At 38.7% G+C, this 26,412-nt stretch overlaps 1 protein-coding gene across 1 annotated transcript in view; it reads left to right on the plus strand.

The window, feature by feature from the left end:
* Gpc6 (glypican 6) overlaps window positions 1–26,412 on the plus strand; it is a 1,071,780-nt gene that overhangs the window by 685,124 nt on the left and 360,244 nt on the right. Inside the window, exon 4 of the mRNA XM_006994688.3 lies at window positions 26,240–26,405. Coding sequence (XP_006994750.1) covers window positions 26,240–26,405 — 166 coding nt within the window. The remainder of the gene's footprint in view (window positions 1–26,239; window positions 26,406–26,412) is intronic.

Here is a 26,412-nt window from a genome sequence, read left to right on the forward strand (position 1 = left end):
TCAGGTACCTTTATTAAACTCTTAAAGCCCCAGTTTCCTTCCTTGAAAATGTCTTTTTTCAGACATCCTTCAGAGGGTTACATGAGAAAGGAATGTGATAAAGTTAGAATATAGGTCACATTACCCAGTATTATTTTTATCATCAGTCAATCTGTATCTTAAATATTACTATGTGAAAGTTCAACAAGATACTAAATCTTCCTTCTTTGGAAATGTTATCCATTAGTTTCTTTGTTGAAGAGGCATCTCAGATCCCCTTAGATATGTAAATTATTGAAAGACACAATATATTATATCCCTTTAACCTTTGTGAATATTTTATTAATAATGTGTGTTATTGTAAACATTAAGGACACAATGCAAGAAATTTTAGTAGTTTCCAATAGAAATACTACAAAAGTGTCTTCTGCACATAATTGTGTAAAATTAGTGTTGAACTTCTGACATGTAGATTTTTATATGCATTTAGAAAAATGCATTGAAGGACTGTTCAACAACAAGTATCAGGCATTTGTGATTTTATAAAAATTATTTGTCAAAGTCGAATATGTTTTCTTCTTAACATGACTATGCTTTTTATGATAAAAAATAACTTCAGTAACATATTGAGTCTTTTCATGAAGAATTTTTTCTTCAAGACAGGGTTTCTCTGTGTAGCTTTGTGCCTTTCCTGGAACTCACTCTGTAGCCCAGGCTGGCCTTGAACTCACAGAGATCCGCCTGCCTCTGCCTCCCAAGTGCTGGGATTAAAGGCATGCACCACCCCTGCCTGACTTACAAAGAATTTTTCAAAATTGTATTTATCTTGAATTCTCAGAGGAAGATAAACCTTATTGATAATTTGCAGGGTTCTAGTTAAAATCTAATGAGTACAATTATGACTCCAGCTAAACATATTTAGCTAAAACATGCTCATATGTAGCATGAATCTTAAAAGGTCTTATTAATAAAAAGAAACCCAGAGCCAGGTATTGGGGTGAATGCTGAAAGATCAGAGAGACAGAACAGGCCACAGCTAACTTCACTTCACCAACTTCTCAGTCGATCCTGTTTCCTCAAACTGGAAGACTCTAAGTCCTCATTCAGAATGAATGTCAGCTGAACTGTTGTTGAAAGCCTGAAAGCTTAACCAGCTCTAGTTCCTGGTCCTCATGCCTTATGTACCTTTCTGCCTCCTGCCATCACTTCCTGGTGTGTCACCATGCCTGGCTGTTTCCAGTGTGGCTTTGAACTCACAGAGATCCAGATGGATCTCTGCCTCCAAAATGCTAGAATTAAAGGTGTGTGTGCCACCATTTTCTGGCCTCTATGTCTGTCTAGTGGCTGTTCTCTGACCCCAGATAAGTTTATTAGGGTGCACAATATATTGGGGGACACAATATCACCATACTCATATTCTACTGTGCCCAGAGAAAACAAAAACAGGACTGAAGCAGATGAGTAGATTCACAAATAGCATGATATATATGTGAATGAAGAAACAAATGCATTTATTAAAATCTAGAGCTTTGTAGATCAAACTACATACAGTGACAAAGAAAAGCCTGACTCTGGACAGCTAAACAGATAGGGAAGGAGTCACTCAAGAATATTGCAAAGAGAGACAATTGCACTAGAGGAGAAAAGTTGAACTCAATTTCTTATAACAAAAGATGGGAGTGCCTTTTAAGAAGCTAAGGTATTGGGAAAGTGTGAGAGAGGCCAAGGGGAGGCTGGTCAATGTGATTAAGCCATCTGTGATCGCTAATTGACATTATCAAGCTCATCGATGCTAGTCTCTTGCGCTCCTACAGAGACTGCAAAATGGGAACTATATCTGTTGTTGATCGCTTCTCAAAGGGGAGGCTCCCAGATGATTGACAAAAGGCAGTCCTAGGGTATGTGGTTAGGGGTGCAGGGTTAGAGGGTTTATTTAGCCTGTGTAGAGCCATGGGTTTAATATTAAACACTGCAAAAATAAAATAAAAGTAAAGAAAACTAAGTGGCAAGGTCCTAGGCTTGAACAAGAGAATTACAGAGAAACAAACAAATCAAAGTAAATAATGAAGTAAAAACTAAGGTTCTCAGACAAGCTCCATATTTAAAAAGCTATATATTAATAACCTGTCTAGCTGCTACTACAAAATATCTGACAAAAAGAGAAGAGAATGAGGGTTGATTTTGACTTCAATTCCATGTCCTTCATGACAGAGAAGGCAGAGGGGCAGGCACATGCATTCCTGTCCGCACTGTGTTCACACTCAGAAAACAGAGCAATGAAGGTGTGTGCTTTCGCCTTGTCCCTTCCATTTAGTCTGAGTCCAGCCTATGGGATGGTTCTACCCATCTGTAGGGTTGGTCTTCCTACCTCAATTAACCTATTCTAGATGATCCCTCAGACACATGTCCAGAGATTCATTTCCATGTGATTTATTTATTCCAAACTCCATGAAGCCAGCAATCAAGATGAATCATTACAGGCTATCTTGGTGTGATTTGTTTTATGATAACAGATTACCCAATGCCAAGACACTGGAAAGACATGACTTTAGTTGTGAGATATCCAAGTAACATGGAGACAGTGTCTAGAAATTACCTCCTGCCTGTATAATAGAGAGGTGAAAGATAACTCAGATGTGAAAGACACAGACCAAAGTAGCTTTTGTTACCTCCCACTCTTCCGGGAGTGCTACTTCATCATCCCTCTGAAAGGCCCCAGCACCCCACTATCATCACATTAGACAATTAATTGTCACTGTGAGTTTTGGTGTAGACAAACCACATTCAAATCTCAGCATAAGCAGAGGGAAATTTTTATAATTTTAGTCTTCTAAAGTAAGTACACTAAGAAATGAAAGGCTGGGATCTATAGTCAGAAAGATGCCTGTTGAAATTTAATCAAGCAACAGAGAACATCAAGACCATCTTGGTCAGTACTGCCCCCCCACCCCCTGGTTAATGTGGGAATCTCAGTCCAGAACTGGAAAAAGAAAGGAGAACAAGTGTCTTAAAAATTATATTAAGATACATCTTTATGCCCACTGATTATGCCCCTGGGGGAAAGGACACAGCAAATAAATGTATTGGCAAGAGTGATTAGTTAGATTATCTCAATATTGATCTACATTAATCTTGATTCTAGACATTGATCTATCTTTTCTTTGCCAGTGCATTTTATTAACACAAATGAATTATCAATATATCTAAGAGACACACACAGAATATTATATAAGCAAGGACAGTTATAGAATAAAATAATGTATGAGAAATCCAGGTCTGCAGACATAGCTCAGTTGGCAGAGTGCTTGCCTATGCATGATGCCCTGGGTCTGTGCCCCAACACCATATAAATTTCTATGGTGTTGCATGCCTGTGGAAGATCAGAAGTTGAAGATTATGCTCAGCTTCATAATGAGTTGCGACAGCCTGCAATACATAAGATAGTATCTCAAAATAAATAGAATCCTAAATTCTGTTGACTCTTATGATATGTTTTGTATTTCCATCTACATACAGTATCTATACACAAAGGAAAAACCTGTGTCTTAAAGTGCATGAACACATAGCTCATCTTTAAAATTTTAGCAAAAGACATTTGTCTTTAGAGAGATCCCTCTATGGGACATATATATTTCAAAAATGCTTTATAGAGTTTGATCCTAAGTCACATCAATTGGAGCTAAACATATCCTACTGAGGCCTGAAAATGGGGAAAGCCAATTATTAAGTACTTCAGTTTATCCAAAATGGCTTTGCAACGTACTAATGAAAAATCACTTGTGATGGGCACGTTGTAGAATCCTTTATTGTTTCTCCTTGAGACAGTTAAATGAAATCAGCATCAATACAGTCATCTTGAAGGTGGCAAAAATTGACAAAAGTGAACAGTTCCTACCTAGCTGTGAATTAGAACAATCTAAAGCCACAGGTAACAAAGCCGCATGCTCCTTCTCCAGTGTTAGCAAATGTGGTCAATAACAAGCCACAGTCAGGAGAGCAGTGTGTGTGCTGTCTCCAACATTGGCAACTTCAGTCAATAAAGTGTAATTGGAAGCTGCCAAGTGGGGAGTATGTCAAAGGTGTATTTAAGCAGAAACTCAGCTGCTGAAGTGTTTGAGTAGTGTTGAAGAACTTTAAGAGTTTGAGCATTGTAAATCCACTCTGGACATGACTTGCATGGCTGGGACAATGATAACTTCCATCAGTAGAGCTATTGGTGTGGGGAAGTGTCAGTGTTACAAAGAGAAGCTCCACACTTCATAATTAGGGGGAAGACTGAGCTACATGGATTGTGTATCTAGAATGAGGAAAGCAACAAGACAAAGTGATCATTTTAGTTGCTCTCCTGTGAAGATACACAAGTGAAACTTAGTCATACTCTCACAAAGTCAGTAAGTAGGAACTTTGTGTCTTTGTGCGTGTGAGGTGTTTAGCCTGCTTGCAGATAGCCTGCTGTTTAATTCCCACTGCCTTAACACTCAAGGGAAGGCCATATTATATTACAAAGTGAATGGAAATAAGATACAAAGTCCATCCTATGTACATGAATTCAGAGTGTGGTAGAAGTGTTCTAATGATGACAGACATTGTGGTAACTGTAATTTTTCTATGTGATGACCACAAGTCCAGGAGCTTCAAAGAATCACAGTAGGCCTTTCTCTGGCAGTCTTATTTTGAGGGATGTCAAATGTCCATTCTGCCCTGCTCTGAGAACCTAGATTTATTCTGGTATTGCTGCTAATAGTTCATGATCAAGACTGGTAAATTGTCTAGTTTATGAAGCAGGATAAATAGGAGAAGACCAAGGATATTTTTTCTCCATAACTTAGCATCATATCAGCAAAGTTGCGCTCTTGATTGGCTTCCATGGAGTCATCTCGAGTGCTCTCAGTTGTTTTAGCTTCTTTGAAGAGATTTTTTTTATGTATAGCAAAAATAAGTCTGACATGTTAGCACAGAGAATGGCAAGAGAAATCTATTTGTACCATTTTCTCCTATTTGCATCTCATTTTTAGGTAATTAAAACAATGAGGGATTAGAGGTAGTATCAATGATGGAGTAACTGAGTAACACTTAACAGTGATGATGAGCCTCCCTGGAACCACATAATTACAACTTTTCTGCCTTGTCTGTATGTCTGAATATGCAAGGGGTGGGCTGCCCAATCATCCGACAGCACATGTGTCATATTGGCACATGTAAATATTTTCAATTGCATCTAATTCTTTCTCACATAAAAATTTAAAAAAGAAAGCCTCATGATAATCAAAAGACTATGTTAATTAAAATGTATATCCAAGAATTAATTCTTTTACTTCCTACTACTGGATTTTCCCAAAAAGACCTGAATTCAAATTTAAATGAAACCTTTTATGTGTGGCTTAACTTCTTACTCTGACAGGACAAGAGACACCCATAGCCAGGAAGGTCAAAGTCAGGCTTACTATGTGTTACACCGCATGATGACCTACAGCCCTTAAAATGTGACTGGCCATTAGACACACACAAACTCCAATCCAGGATCTCAATTAGTAGGTAAAAATGAAAAAGGATTAAGAGATGTTTGGAAATAACTTTGGGATTCTGAGATGAAAATGATTTTTGTAATACTTACCTATATACAAATGTTCTTCATTCGTTTGCAGAAAATTAATTTGCAGAGCTAAGTTTCAGTTTGCTTATGTATTAGTATGTCACCACTGGCATAATAAGTTATAAAAACCATTTCAGGCTCCCAGTGATGATCCTTGTAGGGCATTTTACAATGATTTGTAAAATGTCTAGGTCTCACTGAAATCATTGTGTTTTTGTTTGTTTGCTTGTTTGTTTGTTTTTCAAGACAGGGGTTCTCTGTGTAGCCTTGGCTGTCCTAGAACTTGCTCTGTAGACCAGGCTGGCCTTGAACTCACAGAGATCCACATGTCTCTGCCTCCCCAGTGCTTGGATTAAAGGTGTACACCACTACTACCACCACCCAGCTAACACATTGAAATCTGTATTTCCCTTGTCTTCTAGAATCCTTAGTCAAACTAATCACTTACTCAAATCTTTAAGTATCTCTACTTTAAAAAGTACATTAGTGTAGCTTTGTGTCTCAAGTGCTTGGGATGCAAACATGAGAACCTGACTTAAGATCCCCAATATGCTTGTGAAAGCCACATACCGTACCATACACCTGGAACTCAAGCACTGTAGGGAGGGACGGTGGAGACAAATGGATCCCTGGGATTTGCTGGCCAGTTGAGCCAAATCAGCACGCTTTGTGTTCAGTGGGAGACCCTGTCTCAGAATAGCAGTAACAACCAGAAGAAGAAGAAGAACATGGGGAGTCCTAAAGGAAGATTCCTGTTCAGATGCAGGAGAGTCAGCCTATGTAGTATATACAGGCATACATAATATCCTCAATATAAATACACAGTTTTGAAAAAGATATAATTGTGGAACGCTTTGTGTTTAGCAAGGTCAAAAGTGTAGAAACAGAACATCATCTAGAGGGAAAATGTCAGAACAGATGATACAAACAAGTCACATAATTCATAACACTTGATTTCCTCATCTCAAAGTGCCTCACCTCTATATTTTGATCTATCTGGATTCTCAAGTGATGTTCAGAATACTCAGCTACAAATATGAAACTTCAAAGATTAAGCTGGTTTATTATTTTATTCCCCATCCCATCTACCTGGCTTATCTGACTCTTCTGGTGTCATTTTCTCAGGAAAACTGCACACCCTCCAACAAGAAGTCATTTCCAGGGGCAAGATTTATTTCTAAGTGTCTAAATTAGATCAGTTATTTTGTTCAATAATCTTCAATACTCCCTGCTTTAAAAACCAGGTTTGTGCAAGTACTTCAATTTAGAAATGCAAATGATACTGAAACTCCCCCTTTCCTGAGGGTACAGAGATGCTAACCACCCACTTGTTTATTGGCTCTAGTTAATAGCTACAGTAAGTGAACATGACAGACAGCAACACATTTCTCTGTTTTAACATTTTTACACAGACAAAGCTGGCATGTGAAGCAGGAATCCCTATTAGGCTGATCCGTATCATACCCACATTTTTCAAAAGCAAAATACACACATTTCTCTGCGTGTATTTTAAAAGCACTCTGTTGGTACTGACATTAAAATGCAACAAGGTACCCTATCTTACTGTGGTCCTTGAAATCCACTACCTGCTTAACTTAGGACAGGGTATCTGGCCTTTCTCACTTCAGTGCCCAGACATTAGATGGAGAACTCAATGAGTAGTTTTATGTTTTAAATGAGATCTTACATGTTTTGAAAGCCAGTACTTCTTTATTAAGAATAAATTACTCTTTTCACTTATGTCTATAACAGAAAATACTTACTGTTCATGTTCACATAAATAATTTTCATTATCATGTCTAATAAGTAAAAATTTTATTGAATCTTGATTCTTAGTCTCTGTGTTTCACTTAATTTTTCAAAAATAGTTTTTTTTTTCAAATATTAACTAAAAATTTTCCAAGTGATCTCCTAAATCCTAGATTCAATACCCGCTTCCAGACCACAGAGTATTCTTGGTGCTCCACATGCATAACCAGACCATTCTTCAAGTTCCCTTCATCCTTGCTTTCCATGGTTCTGAAACGGAACTATCAATCAATCCTTCATTCATTTGCTAAAAGAGAGTTACTGAGAGGCTGTTTACTCCTACCTGGGTCCAGGCAATAATAGAAGCCACTGGATATACAGCAGGGAACCGCGAGCCTGTCCAAGGAATCCTGTCCTCATGGAGCTCAGCTCCATGGAAGACAGATGATAGGCACATAAAGATTGGCAGTTCCTGTTTGAGCAGGATCTGAACATGGCACCCACAGGGAATGTGCTATTGCTAATGCTGACCACAGAGAAGATTGAGAAAGGCCAAAAGAGAAGAGCACAGTCATTGCCGTGAGTAAGTCAGCTGGCCGCCCTTCTGCTCCTCCTCTACATGAGCTCTCTCACTTCAGGTCCTTCCAGAGATTATTTTCATACATAGTAAAACAATTTCCATTGCCACATTAAAGCTTTGTGGTCTGTTTAATAAGCTTATGGCCTGTGCCTGAGCAGCTGGATGGCTGGCCTTCGGAAATGCTAATTTCCTTCTCATCATGGACCTCACTTGTATAAATGATGCCAATAACTTATGTAGAAGTTACTTTGTATTTAAAGGAATATGTGCGCGTATAACATATTGTAAGGAAAATGCTTTGATAATGTCATATTTTAGAGACTTCTATCATCTTACTGTGGAGGAAGAGATGGAGGAGGAGGGAGGACAGGTAGTCTAAGGCCAGCCTGGTCTTCATGGTCATACTGCTCAGGAAAAGAAAAAGGATAAAGGGAGGGGTGGAGGGAGGGAAAAAGGGAAGGAAGGAAGGAAATCAGTCATCTTCTTCCACAGAGCATTATTTATTCTTCATCTCACATACAATCCAAAATAATGTGTTTTCTGCTTCTGAAACAATGCCGCAGCATTCAGTGGCTTCATTCTGCTTCACTCTCCACATTATAACAGGAACTACATTCTCCGAACACATCTTCACATCTCCAGTGCGGTCACATAGAACAGCCTGGCAACCTTAAGTGACTCTAGCCTTTCTGATGTTACAGAAAATAATGAGGGGGCCCTTCGAGGCACAACCTAAAACAGAATTAGAGGTATAGATCCAGCATCAAATGTCTTCACACTGTTTATATCTTCCCCTAAAATAATTTTGAAAATGTACTTGTGTTCATGATTCTTGCAACATGGTTACCTAAAATGTTTTTCATAAGCTGAAATAGTTTCAAAGGGTGTTTTTCATGCCACACTGTAAGTACTGACAGTTCAAACAAAACAGTGTCTCACTCTTTCAAACTTGTGGAAAACACTGATTTCGAGTTAGTTATTACAATTACTAGAGATACTAAATGGATCTAAGCCATGTAAGTGTATGCTTTTATAATTAAAATTTCTAAGTAAAATATTGTTGCAAATCCTTCTCTTAAGGAAACGATGAGATTTTAATTGTTTTCAACATCTCACCTCATTTTCTAGTTTTCAAATATTCATATTTTGTTATCATTCACCATATTGCATTTAACAGGGTTCAAGAAGGTCTTTTGGTGACTTGATAAGTTGACAAAGAAACAGATGTTGTTGACAGTAGATTCAGTCTTGGATCCATTTTAGGAAAGAATTCATATAGAGATTTAAAGATATGGAAACTGAGTCACCTAAATCTGTCTCTGTTCACACACTCCTGGGGAAGTCCTCAAAGGACACCATAAACCAACAGGCAGAACAGGGACCAGATTTGTATTTCTAGAAGCTGGGTGGAACTCCAAAGAATGGAGCTAAGAACTATCAGGTGTGTTTAATGAAAGGTGATGGAAAGGAAAATACTATTTCTCCAGCATTGGTCTATGTGAACATAGATGCTGTGGTCCAGCAACTGTAACATAGCTGTTAGCAACAACAGTGTACAGGCTTGGCTAAAGTTGCTATTGGAATTGCTATTATATACTTTGAGAGATAATTTCATAACAAAGCTCTATAAATTATAGTCCTCTTGATTCATTTTCTCTTCAGACATAGTAAACATATAGGATGTGAATCATTTAAACTATATCCTCAAAGCCTGCAAAAAACAAACTGTTATTGCAAGTCAACATATCTATGCTGATTTTTAAGAGAAAATGTGTTTTCTATTATCCAAACACATTATAGTAATATGATTTCCTTGGTAGAATCTGGGAGAGAGAAAAAATGTTTGAAACCTGAGTGCCAAGGAAAATTTAGAAAGGCAATCTAAAACTTAATAGAAAAAAGACTTGAAATGATTGATTTAATTGTTCTCCCCAAGTGCAGTAAGTACATGTAATACTCTACTTCAGACAGAGATTAACACCAGGTGACCATGGATTATGAAAATGCTGACCAAAATATACTATAAAATCAAGTTTTTACCTACATTTAGGTATTTTTCAGCAAATTTCTAAAAAGATTTTTTCACTGAATCTCTTCATTAGTCCATATTTCAGAAGTTTAATTCATTGTCCTAAAAGGCATATTTTAAAATGTGCAACATGTTTGCCTCTCAAACAGCTGCAAATATGTGAGTAAAATGGTAGCAGGTACGAACATGCCCCTGCCAACATGCAGTGAGCTAATGAATTGTGTTGAGTACTTTTTTAGCATGTAAACTATGTAGTATTAGTGCTTGAGTACAACATATTCTTCCATTAATAATTATCCATTTTGGTTATGTGTAGGACCTAGGATAACAAGGGAAGTATCTTTGTACTACAGTAAATCATGCTCAATATTCTCATTTAAGCTTTGACCTGAGACTTAATCAGTGGCTTTATATAATTCTTTTTAAATACAGGAATTAATGGTGGGTGGTGTTCTTAAAGCCCGCACTGTGAATTGAAATAACAACTCTAATGGAATTTTTCACAGGAAAGAGGTATCATGGGGGACATCATCTTAACAGGGGTCAGTAGCACAGTTGAGGTGGATAGTGTAATCAGACCTTTCACACCTACATTGCTACCGAAGTTTTCTAAAATATTTATGAGCCAATTCTGAAACAAATTACATGGAATTTATTTAGCAGCATGCCATTGCACAATGTAAGCTTGTACTGGACTTCTTCAGAATTTCTTCATTTTCAGTAAAGGACAAGTGTGTCAGAGCCATGGAATCCTCAGAGCTTCCCTAGAGGGGGAAAAAATGATTATAGGAATGCTGGAGCTATCAGCAAAAGCTGATCCCTTCATGTTTTATTATAAAGTAATTAGTATAAATGAACAAATGGCTGCTTTTTTGTTTCAGTTTCAAGTGTATTGTAACTTTGAAATGAAATTATTTCCATCTGTCACAACCAAACCCCTGAAAAACTGGAGGATTATTCAAATGACACCACATTTGGGGAAAGGGAGACAACCTTTCATACTGCATTTTATACAGCAGGAGAAAATTCAATGCAATGCTTTTGTAGCACCCCTCTAACCAATTCTCCTTTTTTTTAGTTCCTCTTGTGGGGTTTTGCTGTTTCTAGTAGACTCTCCCTTCCATCACCCAGAAGTCTGGAGAATATTGAAAATCCTGAAAAACAAGAGACAACCCACAAGCTCTCTACCTGCTACCCTTAGATGTGTATTTAAATAACAAAGACTTTAGATGGCAGAACTGTCTGAGGATGCTTGATTCCTCACATTCTGGCTATTCCATTTCCAGTTCATTCCACTTTCTACCTATTTTTCTGGAGTTGCTAGCCCAAGGACTTTCTTCTGACATGATGCTCACCAGCCAGTTATTCATGGAATTTGTCAACTCTTGCCTACCTTCCCTAGAATGTGGTTTTCATTCTTGTTAACTCTGAAATTGACCTTTCATTTCCATTATAATTCATTACAGTGAGAGCACATGCCTGTGCTCAGTAAATATTTTTAAAATGAATTTTGGAATGAATTCAGTTATGGTCTCTAATTATGAATAGAAGAAAAGGGGAGAAATATTCTTTTAGTGTAATTCTGTCTTTCTGTTTTCCTCACAAACTATTGATAGCTTTCTTCAGCTCTTTATTTTTATTAGTATTTGAAGTGTTGTGCCCAGATCTCGACCCCCAGAGAGACCACCAAAGACGAGCATGCCTGAATGCATAAGCAAGTTTTAATTCTGAATATACAAGCCTAGGCAGGGACTTCGTCCAATACATCCAACTCAGTGGAAGCTGGAGGAAGTGCCCACCTGTCTGCAAGCTCAGTTTTTAAAGGGAAAAAAATCACAAGGTTACATCATTTAGGGGTGCTAGTACAGGTACAATTCTGATTGGCTCGCTTCTAGGGACTTCTAAAAATTACTTCTAAGGGAGTGGTTGCCCGCCACCATTTCTCATTGGCTGCCCTCAGGTGGGGACATTTCTGTGGTCAGTTACCCTGGAAACCAGGGAGAGGACATTCCATAGTCCCCAGTGATTACCTCATGACTACCTTGTGACCTGTACTTTTACACTTCCTGGTTTCTGGAATCTGAACTGATTGGTTTTAGTAACTCAAGGCCTATACCTAAAAGGAGAAATCTCAGGCCTTAGTTTTAGGGTGAAAGCATTTTGGTCTTATTTTTAAGACGGCTCATTTTGGCCTCACAGAAGGGTAGGGCCACCATTGGTTCGATCTACAGGATTTCTTTCACATATTTCCCCATGACCATGGAAAGTTCAAGCAATAATCTCTTTACTTCTAACAATAGTCTATGACTTAACTGTCAGCTAACTGATTAGAGCAAGGCCAAACTGGTCTTTTGCAACTCCCTTAACATGATGTTCATATTATTTTGTCCTATTTGCTACAGGCTTTCTCAGAAAAATTTCATGTTGATAATTTCCTATGTGTCAATGGGATACTCATGGAGAGCTCATAGCAGATTAGAATCACTGATATGACTCTGTATGTATGCTAGCAATTCTATGATTCATGAGCTGGAGAGTATCAATACCACTGCAGGAAGATACACAATTGGGAATGGATAACCAGCAGGAGATAGATAGATAGATAGATAGATAGATAGATAGATAGATAGATAGATAGAGATGATAAATAGATTATAGATAGATAGTAGATAGATAGATAATAGATAGATAGATATAATAAATAGATTAGATAGTAGATAGATAGATAGATAGATAGATAGAGATGATAAATAGATTATAGATAGATAGTAGATAGATAGATAATAGATAGATAGATATAATAAATAGATTAGATAGTAGATAGATAGATAGATAGATAGATAGATAGATGATAGATAGATAGATAGATAGATAGATAGATAGATAGATAGATACATGCATACATGCATACACACATAGACAGATACAAAAGATAGACACAGCAACATAAGGTAGACAGATGAACCAATAGTACTAATACAGACTTCATTTCTAAGTACTGTACATCAAAAACTACCCAAACACTGCAATGTGGTGTTTGTCTATGTTTCTACATGGAGCAGACTTGTTTTAGTATTATTCACCTCTTGCCATATGCCAGCTACTTACACTAAGCATTTGAATTTGCATGTGTTCCTGGGTGATTGATTTGGTTTTGCATTCTAGAAAATGCTACCCCTCCTTATTTTAAATTCAGGCTGTGGACATTCCAAAGCAGATATGAATGTTTGTATCACTATACAGAGGCTGCAAATTCATAGCTCTTTCCAGAGTGGATTTTCACTTCAATTACTCATATTGAAAGTCACTGCTAAAATGTTTCTTCTAAATGAAGTAATATTTAAACTATAATTTCTAACTGAGGAAGACAGCAATTCCCTGGAGACACTTAGAGATCTTGCTTTATATTCTGTGCTCACATTTTAAAAATTTACAACTGAGTAAAGTTCAGAATGCCAAGCTGACTGCCCAAATAAAAAGTAATATCACCAAGACCTCATTATGATACAGTAAGACAAAATTAAAATAATGTTGTGTTCTATTGGGTAAGAATTACACATTAGAGAGCCACCTGAAACATGTACTTAACTAGCAGAAAGAGCTGTTTCTTTCTAATGGATGAAAATACCCATTTGTGTGTGTGTGTGTGTGTGTGTGTGTGTGTGTGTGTGTGTGTGTGTGTGTATAATAATTTATTTAAGTGCTATTTGGAAATATTCCAGTCTATCAAGTGAACAATAACACACATTTACTAAATTATACAGAATTTATTTATAGTCTATTATTATAGAGTATATTTATTTATTACTAGAGTATAATTATTTATACTGTAAGAAATGAAATTAGATACAGAAACTGGATCTCACTAGGAAGGACTTTGTGACACAATCCTCATAACATCAACACGGAAAGAGCAAAGGTTGACATAGAACTTTTGAAGACTGATTTCATGTGTCAAGATTTCGTTTTCAAGTGTTCCACAGTATTTATGCTATTCATGTTTGGCCTCAGCAATTCTGCAGTTATGGTTATTAGGTATGCAAATTATGCCCATTGCTTTTCTCTCAAATCCAGAAAGTTCAGTCAGCATTTCATGGCTTGCAAATGATTCATACATCTCATGCTTTTCAAGGGAGGCTTCTAGTTAATAAGTAAATTAATTTTTTTTGAATTAGGATGAATTTTTATCACAATAGTACCATAAACATTCATCATCCTCATAGGGCACATGTTTCCTTCAGGCTCCAATTTGCAATTCATAATCCTTTCCTGTCTTATCCTTGTTCTCTCTCAATTGTACAAGATGAAGAGGAGATAGTTTTGGAGCATTCATATTTTAATCAGCATTCAAACTGAACTGAAGGTCCCCTATGCTTTCTTGGGTGCATACAAATTTATCTCCACCAAACAACCATTATGACTGGGGAGATGACTCCATCAGTAAAATGCTTGCCAATTAAACACGAGGGCCTGAGTTCAGATCCCCAAGAGCCCATGCAAAAAAGCAAGGCCCAGCTTGGCATAGTGCATCTGTAATCTAAGCATGGGGGAAAGAGAGACCAGCTGATTCCTGGAGCCTACCAGCCAGTCAGTGTACCTGATCTTCAGGATCAGTGAGATGCAATGTCTCAACTGTAGACTGAGTTAAGGTAGATTGAAGTGGACACCAGACATCAATCCCTGGCTTCCATGGCATGTGCACAGGCACAGTCCATACAAGCATGTCCATACCCTCACACACATGCAAAACATTTGAAATTTGAAATGACAAAAGTATGATACAGCAGGGAAGGAGGGGTGTGCAGGGAGATGAACAGAGAGAATCATCTGAAATAAATTATTCGTGAAAATCTCATATGTTCCCCTACTGTGTATGCATCACTCAGGTCATGCATATAAGATTAATCTTGTTGTTGTATAATTTAAAGTTAATGATATTTTTAAAATTTTTGTAGATAGTCACATGTCTAAACATGGTCTCTGGCTGATGATAGAAATAGTGATACTGACTCTGAAGTTCTTTGTTTTTGTGTGCTGTCTGTTGAACTGGACCTTCCTTATGCTTAGCACATACCATGGAGCGAAATGCCCACTGCTAAATTCCTTTGCCACTCACAAATATGGTAGCAGGAATTCATTTGTTAGAGGTATATATTTTATTCTCTCTTTAGGCGGATTTATTGGCACAGTTTACATGGCATAAAGTTCATCGACTTCAAGGGAAGATGTCAATAGTTTTTAATATATTTGCCATGTTGACTGAGATCATTGTTTCTATAAGCTAAATTGGAATATTTTCATCCTGTGAAAGACAAGTTATATTGACTAGCCCCAAGCCCTGCCATGCCTCCCTTGCACCAGCCCTGAAAATACTACATACGTTCTGTCTGCGTGAATTAACCCGCTCTGAATGCTTCTGGTTTGTCTCCCTTGCTCTCCTTTGCCTCCTCAAATCAAGCCCTGGCTCTTGCTCATTCTAGGCAAGCTTCCCCCCACTAAGCTGTATCCTCAACCCATTTTATGCTGTTACTGTTTGGAGACAGGGTCTCACTAAGTGGACAGTGACCTTGCTCTGACACACAGGCAGGCAGGCCTTGAACTTGCTTTTTTTCTTCTTGCTATAGCTTCTCAAATAGCTTGAATTACAGGACTACGGCATCAGGTCTGGCTGACATTTTATGTGAGTGGAATCATGTGATATATGATCTTCTGTGACTGTCTTCAGTGAATCAACATAACGTTTTCAAAATTCATCCATAATGCTGCATATTTTAAAACGTCTCTTTAGAAGCTAAATCACATTTCACTTCATGGGCATATGACTTTCTATTCATTAGTCAATCAGTTGATACATATTTTTGCTTGCTTTTAGTTTGGGGCTGTTAGAAAATGTGCCTGCTACATTTGTGGACTCCTTTTGGGGTGATATGTTGCCATTCTCAGTGGTGAAACTAGGAATAGAATGGCAGAATTGTGTGTTTACTCCTTGGTTCCAAGGTCCCTGTACTTCTTTCATTCCTTCAGTAATGTTTTACTTTCCAGGTTCTCTCATCCACACCTAGGAAGCCCTGGCCCGTCCTTTTGATGATAGGGTATGGGGTTGATCAATTTCTAGGAAGTCTGGCTTTTACCTCCATTACTACAACTCCCTGCCTCAATTTTCACATCACTTTTTCTGTCTGGACCTCTTTCTGTCTCTCAGGAGGATTGTCTCATTGAACTTAGGGACACTAATCAAGTGTGATTTTATATCCATCCTTATCTTTGTATTTACTCACATCCTATTTTCAAAGAAGGTCAGATTTGGAGGTTCTGGGTAGATGTATAACTTAGGGTATTCTGTTCACCATAGCATGCAACTGTGTATAGTTTCATCATTGTTCACTGCAGAGCATAGGACCTAGGGCCTGTACTGGGAGCCATGCCTACACCAAGGCTATGTTAAGTAGGTGCTAGCCAGCTATTCTGCTGCTGAGCCACACCCCAGGCCTGAACGTCTTCTTTCATTTCTACCACTTTAATAGTAACAGTCTGCTTTCATTTCTGATATTAGTTGTAACACAAATCTTAAAAGGCCTTATAATAATAAGAAAAAAAACCCAGAGCCAGATATTGGGATAAAAGCTGAAAGATCAGAGAAGCAGAACAGCCAGCCACTAGCTTGCCTCTATGAAATCCTGAGCCTCAAGAGAGCAAATTCCTGTTTCCTCACACCTTACATACTTTTCTGTGTCCTGTCATATTAGTTCCTGGAATTAAAGGCGTGTGTCACTACTGCCTGGTTCTGTTTCTCTCATGTAACCCATTGTAGCCTTGAACTCACAGATATCCAGACAGAGCTCTGCCTCCGGAGTGTGAGGATTAAAGATGCGTGCCAGCACACTGCCCTGACCTCTAATTCAGGGCTGTCTCTGTCCTTTGATCCCCAGGTCAGCTTTATTGGGGTGCACAATGTATCACCACAATTAGTCACTCATTTCTTCTTGTGATTGTTTGTTACTCAGTTGGACTGAAGGCCTGCCCACTTTGTTCATGGCCCTTCATTCCTGACTGCTCCTTTTATTACATTGTTGATGTTCTCTGTTATCCCAGTCCTCTGAGAGCTTTGTGCTAAGCTTTTGCTCCTTTTCCCGCTGCTTTAACATATAGAGTTGGGTTATTCTTCTGAGATCTTTCTTCTTTTGGCACATGGACAGTTATGGTTATATGTCTGGGCATATTGCGATGTTATTTCCATTCATCTAGGTAATTTCTAATTTCCCTAACTATTTTCTTGTCCCCCACTGTTGCATTTGAATGCATTGTTTTTCACACTTGTCTCTTTCCCAGCTTGCTTCCTGTTATTGATCCCTAGCTTCAATTCTACTATGGTCAGAGAAAATGCTTTGTGTGATTTCAGTTTTTAAAATACAGACTTGGGATTTGGCAATGCCTTTTTATCTTAGATGAAGCCATCTCTTTCTCCATTAAGCACTCTCCTCTTTGCTGTAAGTTTTTAAATTATTAGATTACAGAGTTCTGAAAAGATCTCTCTCTCTCTCTCTCTCACTGTGTGTGTGTGTGTGTGTGTGTGTGTGTGTGTGTGTGTGTGTGTGCAAAAATTCCTTCAGCAAAGAGACCAATTTGTCACACTTCTAGCCTGCATTTCTGTGAGGCTTCTAGCAATCCATTCTTGCCTGAAGGCAACTGCTACGAGGCTTCTTCAAGAGCCTCCCTGTCAATCCCTATTTCCCAGTTCTGAGCCCAGAGCCCTTCATAACCCCCCCTTTCACTGTGTTCCCCTAATGTAAATGCAAATTAAAATTCCCATGAATTTACTGTAAAGCATACTCACAGGTTATTGGATGTTGAAAAATGATAATTAAAATTAGTTAACATGGAAACTAGCCTGAAGGTAAGTCAATCATATTTAAAGGCTTGAGAGGAAATCTTAGTATCTGAATACAGATTAATTTATATATATATATAAAGATCATGAGTAGACACATTTCTTCATTTAGTATGAATGGAAATGGTACCAACTCCTAGTCAAAAGCAGACTCTTTTTAGCTAAATAATTTACTTGTTTGTCCTTGAGAGGAAAAGATAGATGTGTTTATCTATGTTGGTTGTTTTATTGTCCATACACCAGGAGCTTCTATGTATATGCTCACAGTGTGTACATTCTGATTTATAACTTCTTCATATTTTCTTAGTTTTTTAATATTTTAACAGAACATATTACTTTATAATAACTATTACCAGGAATTATTGATGAATATTGGTCCAGGTACAGAAATCTTGTATATATTAGAAACCTGAAATTTCTATTACAAAATGGAGGATATTTTATATACTTCAAATCTCATTCATAAAACCCAAGAATTGTTGCTATGATATTTTGGCACACATAATCAGCTACAAACAAAGACTTTTTCTATCCATTATTATAATCTTTATGTATCCCTTCTAATATTCCAAAAAAACAACTATATCAATCAAGCCATGAGATTTGGAAATAAGAGCTCCTGTGATTTGGTTTTACTTTATTCACTTTCCAGTCACTTAACAAGGATCTTGGTTTGTTGGTTGTATTATGACGTTAAGTATAAAATGTAATCTGTATCACTCATCACACAAGATGAATCAGTAGTTCAAATAGAGCCAAACCAGTCTGAAAGAGTTGATGCCCAAATCTCAAGAATGCAAATAACAGGAAAGAAAAGTGTTTCCTTTCTTCTTAATATTTGAAATTATTGATAAAGGACAAAAGACTTATGTAAGGAGAAATAAAAAATCAACATACAATAAAAATATTAAAACCGTGAACTTACTTTTTCATACAACTGTTTCCGAGGCTACTTTGACTGTCTAGAATGTAAATGCTACATTTTTCAAGCATAAGAGTCTCAGATATCGACTAAGAAAAATTTCAATGTTTTATTTCTCAAATGGGACTCTATTCTCTCATGTTGCCTTGAAAAACCAATTTTCTTCTTTAGGAAATGATTTTTGAGCAGTCTATAAAGTTTGAAAATGTATGAGTATCTAGGACTAGATGCTATCTTCTATTTCGAGTATGAGGTTTTGCTGAAATATCCAGGCTTAACTAGTATTTCAGACAATTTTGTTTTGCATATTGATCTGAACCTGCTGGTGAATGATTTGGGACCTGATGGTTGTTAGACCCTATTCAGGCTAGACTGCTGCTGGGATATTACTCAGAGGGAAGACACACTGAAATTAAAAGTTGGTAACATACCTATTAGAATGGCTAAATATTTTTTAAAATGATAATTCAAACACATATGAAAAAGTACAAAACTGGCTGTCTTACATGCTGATAGAAATGTAAACTATGACAGAAACTTTAAGAAATACTTACCAATTTTCACAAAATGAGACACAAAATCATCGTCTGACATCATTTAACTCATTAATAATTACCTAGACAAAGGAAAACTTACATTATGTAAAACCCTGCACATGAATATTCACAGCAGCTTCTTCTTAATAGTTAATTACCAGAGATAGCTAAGTCATCCTCCAGTCACAGAAGAACTGTATAAACTCTAGTAACTCTCAACCTCATACAGCTACCCAGCAAGGAAGACAAAGGCAGACCCGTAAGATCGCTTAGAGGGTAATGGAGTTCACCACAAACCTGGTGACTTCACGTCAATCCTAAGAACACATAAAGATGAAAGGAGACAGTCAACTCAAGAGATTGTCCTCTGATTGCTGAACAGACATCACACAAGCTAATAACAAATCAATAATTTTAAAAAGAAAAATCTTTAAAAATGTATAAATAAAGAGGAACGAACTAGAAATGCTTGTAATAACTTGGATTTGGCCTCAAGAACATCTTGCTCAGTGGGAAAGAAAAGGAAAGCCAAGATCAAAATTCTCCATGCTGTGCGATTCTTTTTACATAGCATTTGCAAATGAGAAGATTACAGAAGCAAACAGGCTAGTGATTGACAGGTGACAGAGGCACAGAAAAGGCGGGGACAGCTCAGAGTCCTTCTGTGGAGAGAGGAAGGTCCGATGTGCTGGCTGTGGTATTGAGAACACAAATCCATGCATGGCCTGAGGCTGCACAAAACCATGCACATGCAGACACACACACACACACACACACACACACACACACACACACACACGAAGGCAGGAAGCCATGAACAATGAACAGATCTGTGGACTTGTTAACAGAATGCAACAGGTCAGGTTCCTCAGCTTCTTCCCCACAGCTTCTTAAAGCTGCAGACCTGGGGATCCACAGATAAAGGTTATCCCCGACTTTCCTCTCCCATCAACTTCTTCTCTTAAGTCTGTATTTATTCCAAAAGAAAAGGATTCTGAAAGAATACTTACAATACAATGATAAAATAATCCTATTAAAAATAAAACTAGACTCTCATACACCTGGCATTGGAAACAACTTTCTTTCCAGAGGCGTGTGAAAGTCTCCAGTTTGAATTGGTTCTTTTTGAAATTATTCTTAATTCAGGTATGCAGTTGTATATGCTCAAAAACTGCAAAGTTGGAACTTAAAAGTTCTGATCCCTGATGCTCCATTTTATTTTTCAATTGCCCTTTCTTTGACCAAAAAGGACGTCATTTCCAAAAGTGCTCAGAGACCCACACTTAAGTTGAACAACATTGTTCTTTTAGATTATTAAGGCTATTCAATTTTCTCTGTTGGTTGCTACTGTGAGTTGAAGACTCTTCTAAAATGTCAGGTTGAAGAAACTGTACTTGTTCCAACACAATTATATATTTTTAAAAAATGAAAGCTTAGAATTAATTCAATCAATAGCCGTTGATGGTAAAGTTAAAAAGCAGTAACTAAGTGTTAAAACCTACAAATCCATCCTGTTCTCCCCCCCGCCCCTAGGAATACCAGTGTGGCAAGTAACTGGGAAAGGTAATAGAGAGATTGCTTCAAAAAGCACTTGATAAGAAAAAAAATGCCATAACACAGTTCAAAGATGGACAATAATAGTACATGGCTGTTGTACAGAGTGCTGAACAGGTGACCAAGGCTGTGTGAGTGAACACTAATCCAGGATGCTTAGCAGGTTGTAAACCTTGACCCTGAGTGAACGAGAAGACAGCTGACACTCAGTGGAGGACATGGCTTAGTCAGCCTGAGTGACAACAGGGTGCATCCCCGGAGAGAGTATCCAGATCACAGAAGAAGGAAGGCTGTGAAAAGTCACGCTTCGAAACACAAACTCCTCAAGCAAATGGTGCAAGATTCAGCCAGGCTGGGGATGAAAATGAGGGGGGATTTTATAGTTCCCTGATTTCTCTCACTCTACCTCACTCCTCCTTGCTCCCTTTCTCTGTGATCCCTGTCGATGGAGAATCTTTTTAAGAAATTCCATTGAATTTGTCATTCTCGATGAAATAACCAACCTGGGGCTGATGCTCTGACTGCATGTCCTCAACCGAGTCAACAGATTTCACAGATTTCGAGTCTGCTTCATTATCTATCTCTTTGCTCTGACTTTGCTGTTGATATCTTCACTTGTAGGATCAAGGCCTCCTCCACTGTTCTTTTACCTCTAATGTTTTACTTTATATCTTTGACTTGAGCTCTTAACACACTGACTCCTACAGTTCATTGTGATGGCGGTTTTATTGAAGTCAATCTTACATTACCAGGAAAAAGTAGCAATCAGGGTACTGCTGTAGTGTATAAAGATCATTGAAGAAATGGAGAGAGATTATGAAAATGTGAATGTAGGAAAATCTAACTCATGCATGTTAGATTATTTAAGAGCAGCTGTAGACAGGTGGAAAGCAGGAATAAGAGAAACTTGGTCGGACCTGAGGAGGACCATATTTATTCACATCAAAGAGGCACTTTTGCCACCATCTGTGAGGGTGGCCAAAATGTCTATAAAAGAAGATGGGATGCTGCCTCTTGTTAGGGCTGAAATGACTCCCATAGTCTTCAAGGGAAGCTGGGAAGTGTAGTCTTTCAGCAGAAAGCTAGCATTTCTAACTCTGAGAAGGTATAAAAATGTGGGGCAGGGGCATTAAAGTTGTTTTCTGCTGAGGAAGGTCTGTGTCAGAGGGGATAGTTTTGGGTCCATTGAAAAGGGCATCCCCTGTTCATGAAGCAGGGGAGAGTCTTAACTTGACTCACTATGATGGATCAGGCGATTGCAGTCCTGTATTTCTGAACAGACTTGGAAAATAATTACTAGAGGCTTTAAGCAGATGATTTGGTTATAAAGTAGAACTATAAGATTTTCTGGAAATGTTTGAGGAGGGGAAGAGGGAAGGTAGGAGAGATAGAGTTGGACAGTAAGAGAAAGTGAGCATCGAGTGGACTCAGTGTGACAGTGACTGGCCCCGTGGCCAGGACTGTGCACCAAAATGAGATAGCAGAAGTAGTGAGGAGCCACAGAGCACCAAGGAAGGGGACAGGACCAAACAGAGGACTAACGTGAAGAACTGCATCACTTGGAATAGAAAGGATGAAGGAAGGTCCCTTTACCCACAGTTTCTCCACAGTGTTTAAAGGGTCTTTTGGCAGATATATCAGGAAGAAATTGAGCTGTTGTAGGGTGAAACCTACTGGGAGAGCTTGCATGGAACAGTTTGTTCAGGTATGGGGTGAAGTTGATTTAAGTTAATTATTTAAAAGACTATAAAAATTAAGTATGAATATAATGAGGAAAGGAGTCATCCAGGAGAAGAGCCAGAGTGGGAAGGAACCAGAAGCCCATACACAGGAGGAGGTTTGTGGTTGAATAATTTTTGGCCCCCATCTCTCATCCCCACTACAAACCAGTTAGCATCTGCTGGTCCAGAAGCAGCATGTTCACAGAGGAGAGCACAAATCCTTAGCAGTACTTAGATCTAGTCCTTCCTATTTGTGGAGTACTGTAGCAGTCAAGGAGTGGAGTTGGTCCTGAAAGATGTTAAGCTGATCTGACCTGGTTGAGACAGAGAGGTTAATGATGCAGGGAAGGCTTCAGTCTGACGTTTTAGTTCTGAGTCTTAAAACTGATGTCCAGACTGGCAAGAAGAGGGATGAGTTGGATGGTCCATGCCCCATCAGTCCCCTTTCAGAGGTCATCTGAACTGCTTTTAGGGACTTGGGGACACCAATCTCTTCTGTAGGCTACCAAAAGGGCAATGAGGATGCAGCAGTTGGGGTTCCTCAGAGAGGATCCATCAAAGGGGCCATGATAAAACTTAACAGTTGGCAAAGATCCAGAACATAAGTCAGGAGATAGCAACTGTACCACTTTACGAGGAACGTTAAGAACTACAACATTTCATCCCATACACTCAACTAGTAGAGAGATGAAAGATGAAAACAGTTAGTCACGTCAAAGCTGTAATAAATGACTTATCTGTGACTTGGGCTGAATTGACAAAGAAGGCTAAAGCCAACTCTACGATGGACAAATCTCTAGCTCACCACATACTGACAACAGTGAACTATTTCTTAACAACATTCTAGTTTACTATAGATTGGTCGTTTAAAAGCGTAATTTGTCAAGCAAGATACCCAAATTAAATGAGGTTTTGGCTTTTGGAATTTCTTAGAAAACATTCACAAGCTTCACCGCCAAAGCCTGTGTCTTCCTCGTGGGCTTCAAGGTACAGGGATTTCCCTGGAGCTCTCTGTCTGGGTAGAGAATAAATTATACTCTCAAAGCACCACAGGTGAACCCAGGGTAGAGAGAATCTCCTTTATTTAAGTCATCTGCTCCTGAAGAATCTGGAGGTTTGCGATATCATCATTTAATAGAATCATTTGTTGACTCTGCTGATGTGAAACCAATGGTCAAAGACATGGCTTGGATATTCTGAATAACTTCCCAAAGCTGGGGGATTGAAGACAGAGTTATCTGTCATTCTCCTTTGAAGAGGAAACATGAATGGTTAGGGTATAGACTCTGAAATTAGCTTTTGCTAAGAGATAGAATTGAATGCCGGGATAAAGGGTATGCTGACTAGTTTTATGTCAACTTGGCACAAGCTAGAGCTATCTGGAAAGAGGGAGCCTCAGTTGAGAAAATTCCTCCAACCGGATCCCACTCTGGTGGGATCATGCTCCATCCAAATGAACTACTTGAGCCTGAGAACTTCCTGTCATGAACGCGCATTTCAAATTTAACCTATTTTACTCAAGCATTCAACATATACAGAAGGCTATGTAATGGCTGTTATAAATTGGTCTCTCCTCTAAGCCTGTCTCTGGAAATAAATTACATTTGTAAGTAGCATGGATGACCATTAACTTGTGCATCTTAATTATCTTCAGCAGTTTAAAAGTTGGTAACTTTGTAAGATTAGGATTTTACAATTTTATTCCTGTTAGGTCTATGTCTCAAAATGACCAAATGCATCTGGAAAGTAAGATGCGTTCCTAATTGCTACAGTTCCAGGGTTAAGAAATCACAGGGTCAAAGGAAGTTTCTCAGAGCTTTCAGCTGACCTCAGCAATAAACCATTAATACCATCTAGGATAACAAGTGTGACTAGATAGTACCAATGCCAATTTTTCTGAAAGTTCAAATTCTTGCACAATTATTTGTCGAATAAGGCAAAATGGTTATAGAAACCAAAGGCTTGTATTAAGAAATCCCTAAGTTTGATTTCTAGGCAAAAACAAACTGTCAGGGAATGGTTGTGGTTAAACTAAAGTGTGGAAATCATTATTCTCCCAACGTTCCAGTCATGCCATGCCATGATGCTTTAGTGTTTTCGGGGAGCCGTTCCTAGAGTCGTGCTTGTCTGTGAAACCATATTCTCAAGGAGGTCGGAATGACACACCACGCTTCTTCTTATGTCTGAAATACAAGTACAGCTGCATGTAGGTAGACACTTGACTGAAACATCAGAATCGTGTGAGCACCAGCCAGTCTTTATAGCTGCACAATAATTTTACATCTAGTCATGAAAAACTGCTCTGTTGTTAGCTTATGCTGCAGGTGATGATGTAACTGCTACGCCCCAGAGGCAGGCCAGCAGGAGCTAACAGTCCTTAAATGTGTTCTTCCTCTGGACATCAAATTACAATTTTCTTCTTTGGTTAATGATACCTTATCATTATACAGTTTTCTTTTTATTGATTTATTTTGTTGATAATTCTATATAAATATATGCATTTTACATATATATGTATATGTATGTATATATGTATATATATAATATGTTCTGCTTATACACTGTGCCCACAAGCACATCCACTCTATCTCCCTTCTACCCCTATGGCCACTACCCCTCATACTTAGCAGTCCCTTTCCTAGATCCATGACATCTGAGTTTTATTTTTGCCACCTTCCTTAGTTTGACCATGACCATCTGTGCAACCATTGGATCGGGGCTATCCACTGGAACCTGGTGGGGTCACCAGTGAATCGCAACTGAGGGCAATGAATCCTTTTCTCACTTGTCAGCAGTGAACAGTTCAGGAGTTGGGGGTGTGTCCCCCCAGGCCCTGCTCACCCAGCCATGACTATGCAGAGGCCCTTCCTTATGCAGACCCAGCGCTGAGCAGCTGCTCTGGCTTCCTGGCCGTGGTGGCTGTGTGTTTCCCAGAGGAAGACTTCTATTGCCTTTCTCATTCTTGTAGTTCGTACCTTCCTTGGGCCCCAAGTTTGCCTGCTTTAGGACTGATTCGGGGCACTGCATTCCTTGCTGTGGACAAGTAAGTGCGTCAGTGATGACTCTGAATTCCTGAGAGAATTCCTGCTTGCATTCAAGCTGGATCCATTTTCAATGCATTTTCTGGAGTCCTGTATCCTCAGAGGCCCATGGCTTCTATGCCGGCCTGGATCACATAGATCCCAGACAAGGCGATACTGCACCTTTGTCAGAGTTGTGAACACAGGAAGGGTAGCCGCCAGCTCTGCTAGAAAAGGATCAAGTAATCAGTTGGAAACTTTGCTGAGAGTGTCACATTAAACTTTAGTAGCAACGACATCCTTATGGAGCCTTCGCTTTTCAAGTGCCTGTACACGCATTATGTCACTCCACATTCTACGGCAATGAAACGGTGTCCATATTTTCGGGTGGAATTGCAACGCCAGAGAGAAAGAGCAAAATGTGGACAGAAACCTTTCGGGAAACGATTACTGTGCTGAGCACAAGTATTTAGTAGAAACTGACTTGCTTCCACATCAAAACTTAAGAAGGGCTCTGCTCCAAACAGTTTCCTTGAGCCCGTGGCTGCAGAAGGCTCCGTCCAGCTCCTTTGCCTTCGTCTCATTACGTGGTTGAGGAGAGCACGACTACTTCCCTCCCCCTCATCTCTTTGATTCTGATTGCTTTTCCCTGTCTTCTACATTCACAGGTGAGCCCCACCCCTGGGTGCATCCGGGCTCTCATGAAGATGCTGTACTGCCCATACTGCCGAGGCTTGCCTACCGTGAGACCTTGCAACAACTACTGCCTCAACGTCATGAAGGGCTGTCTAGCCAACCAGGCGGATCTGGATACTGAGTGGAATCTGTTCATAGGTAAGAA

This window comes from Peromyscus maniculatus, chromosome 9 (assembly GCF_049852395.1).
Source record: "Peromyscus maniculatus bairdii isolate BWxNUB_F1_BW_parent chromosome 9, HU_Pman_BW_mat_3.1, whole genome shotgun sequence".
Taxonomy (NCBI): Eukaryota; Metazoa; Chordata; class Mammalia; order Rodentia; family Cricetidae; genus Peromyscus; species Peromyscus maniculatus.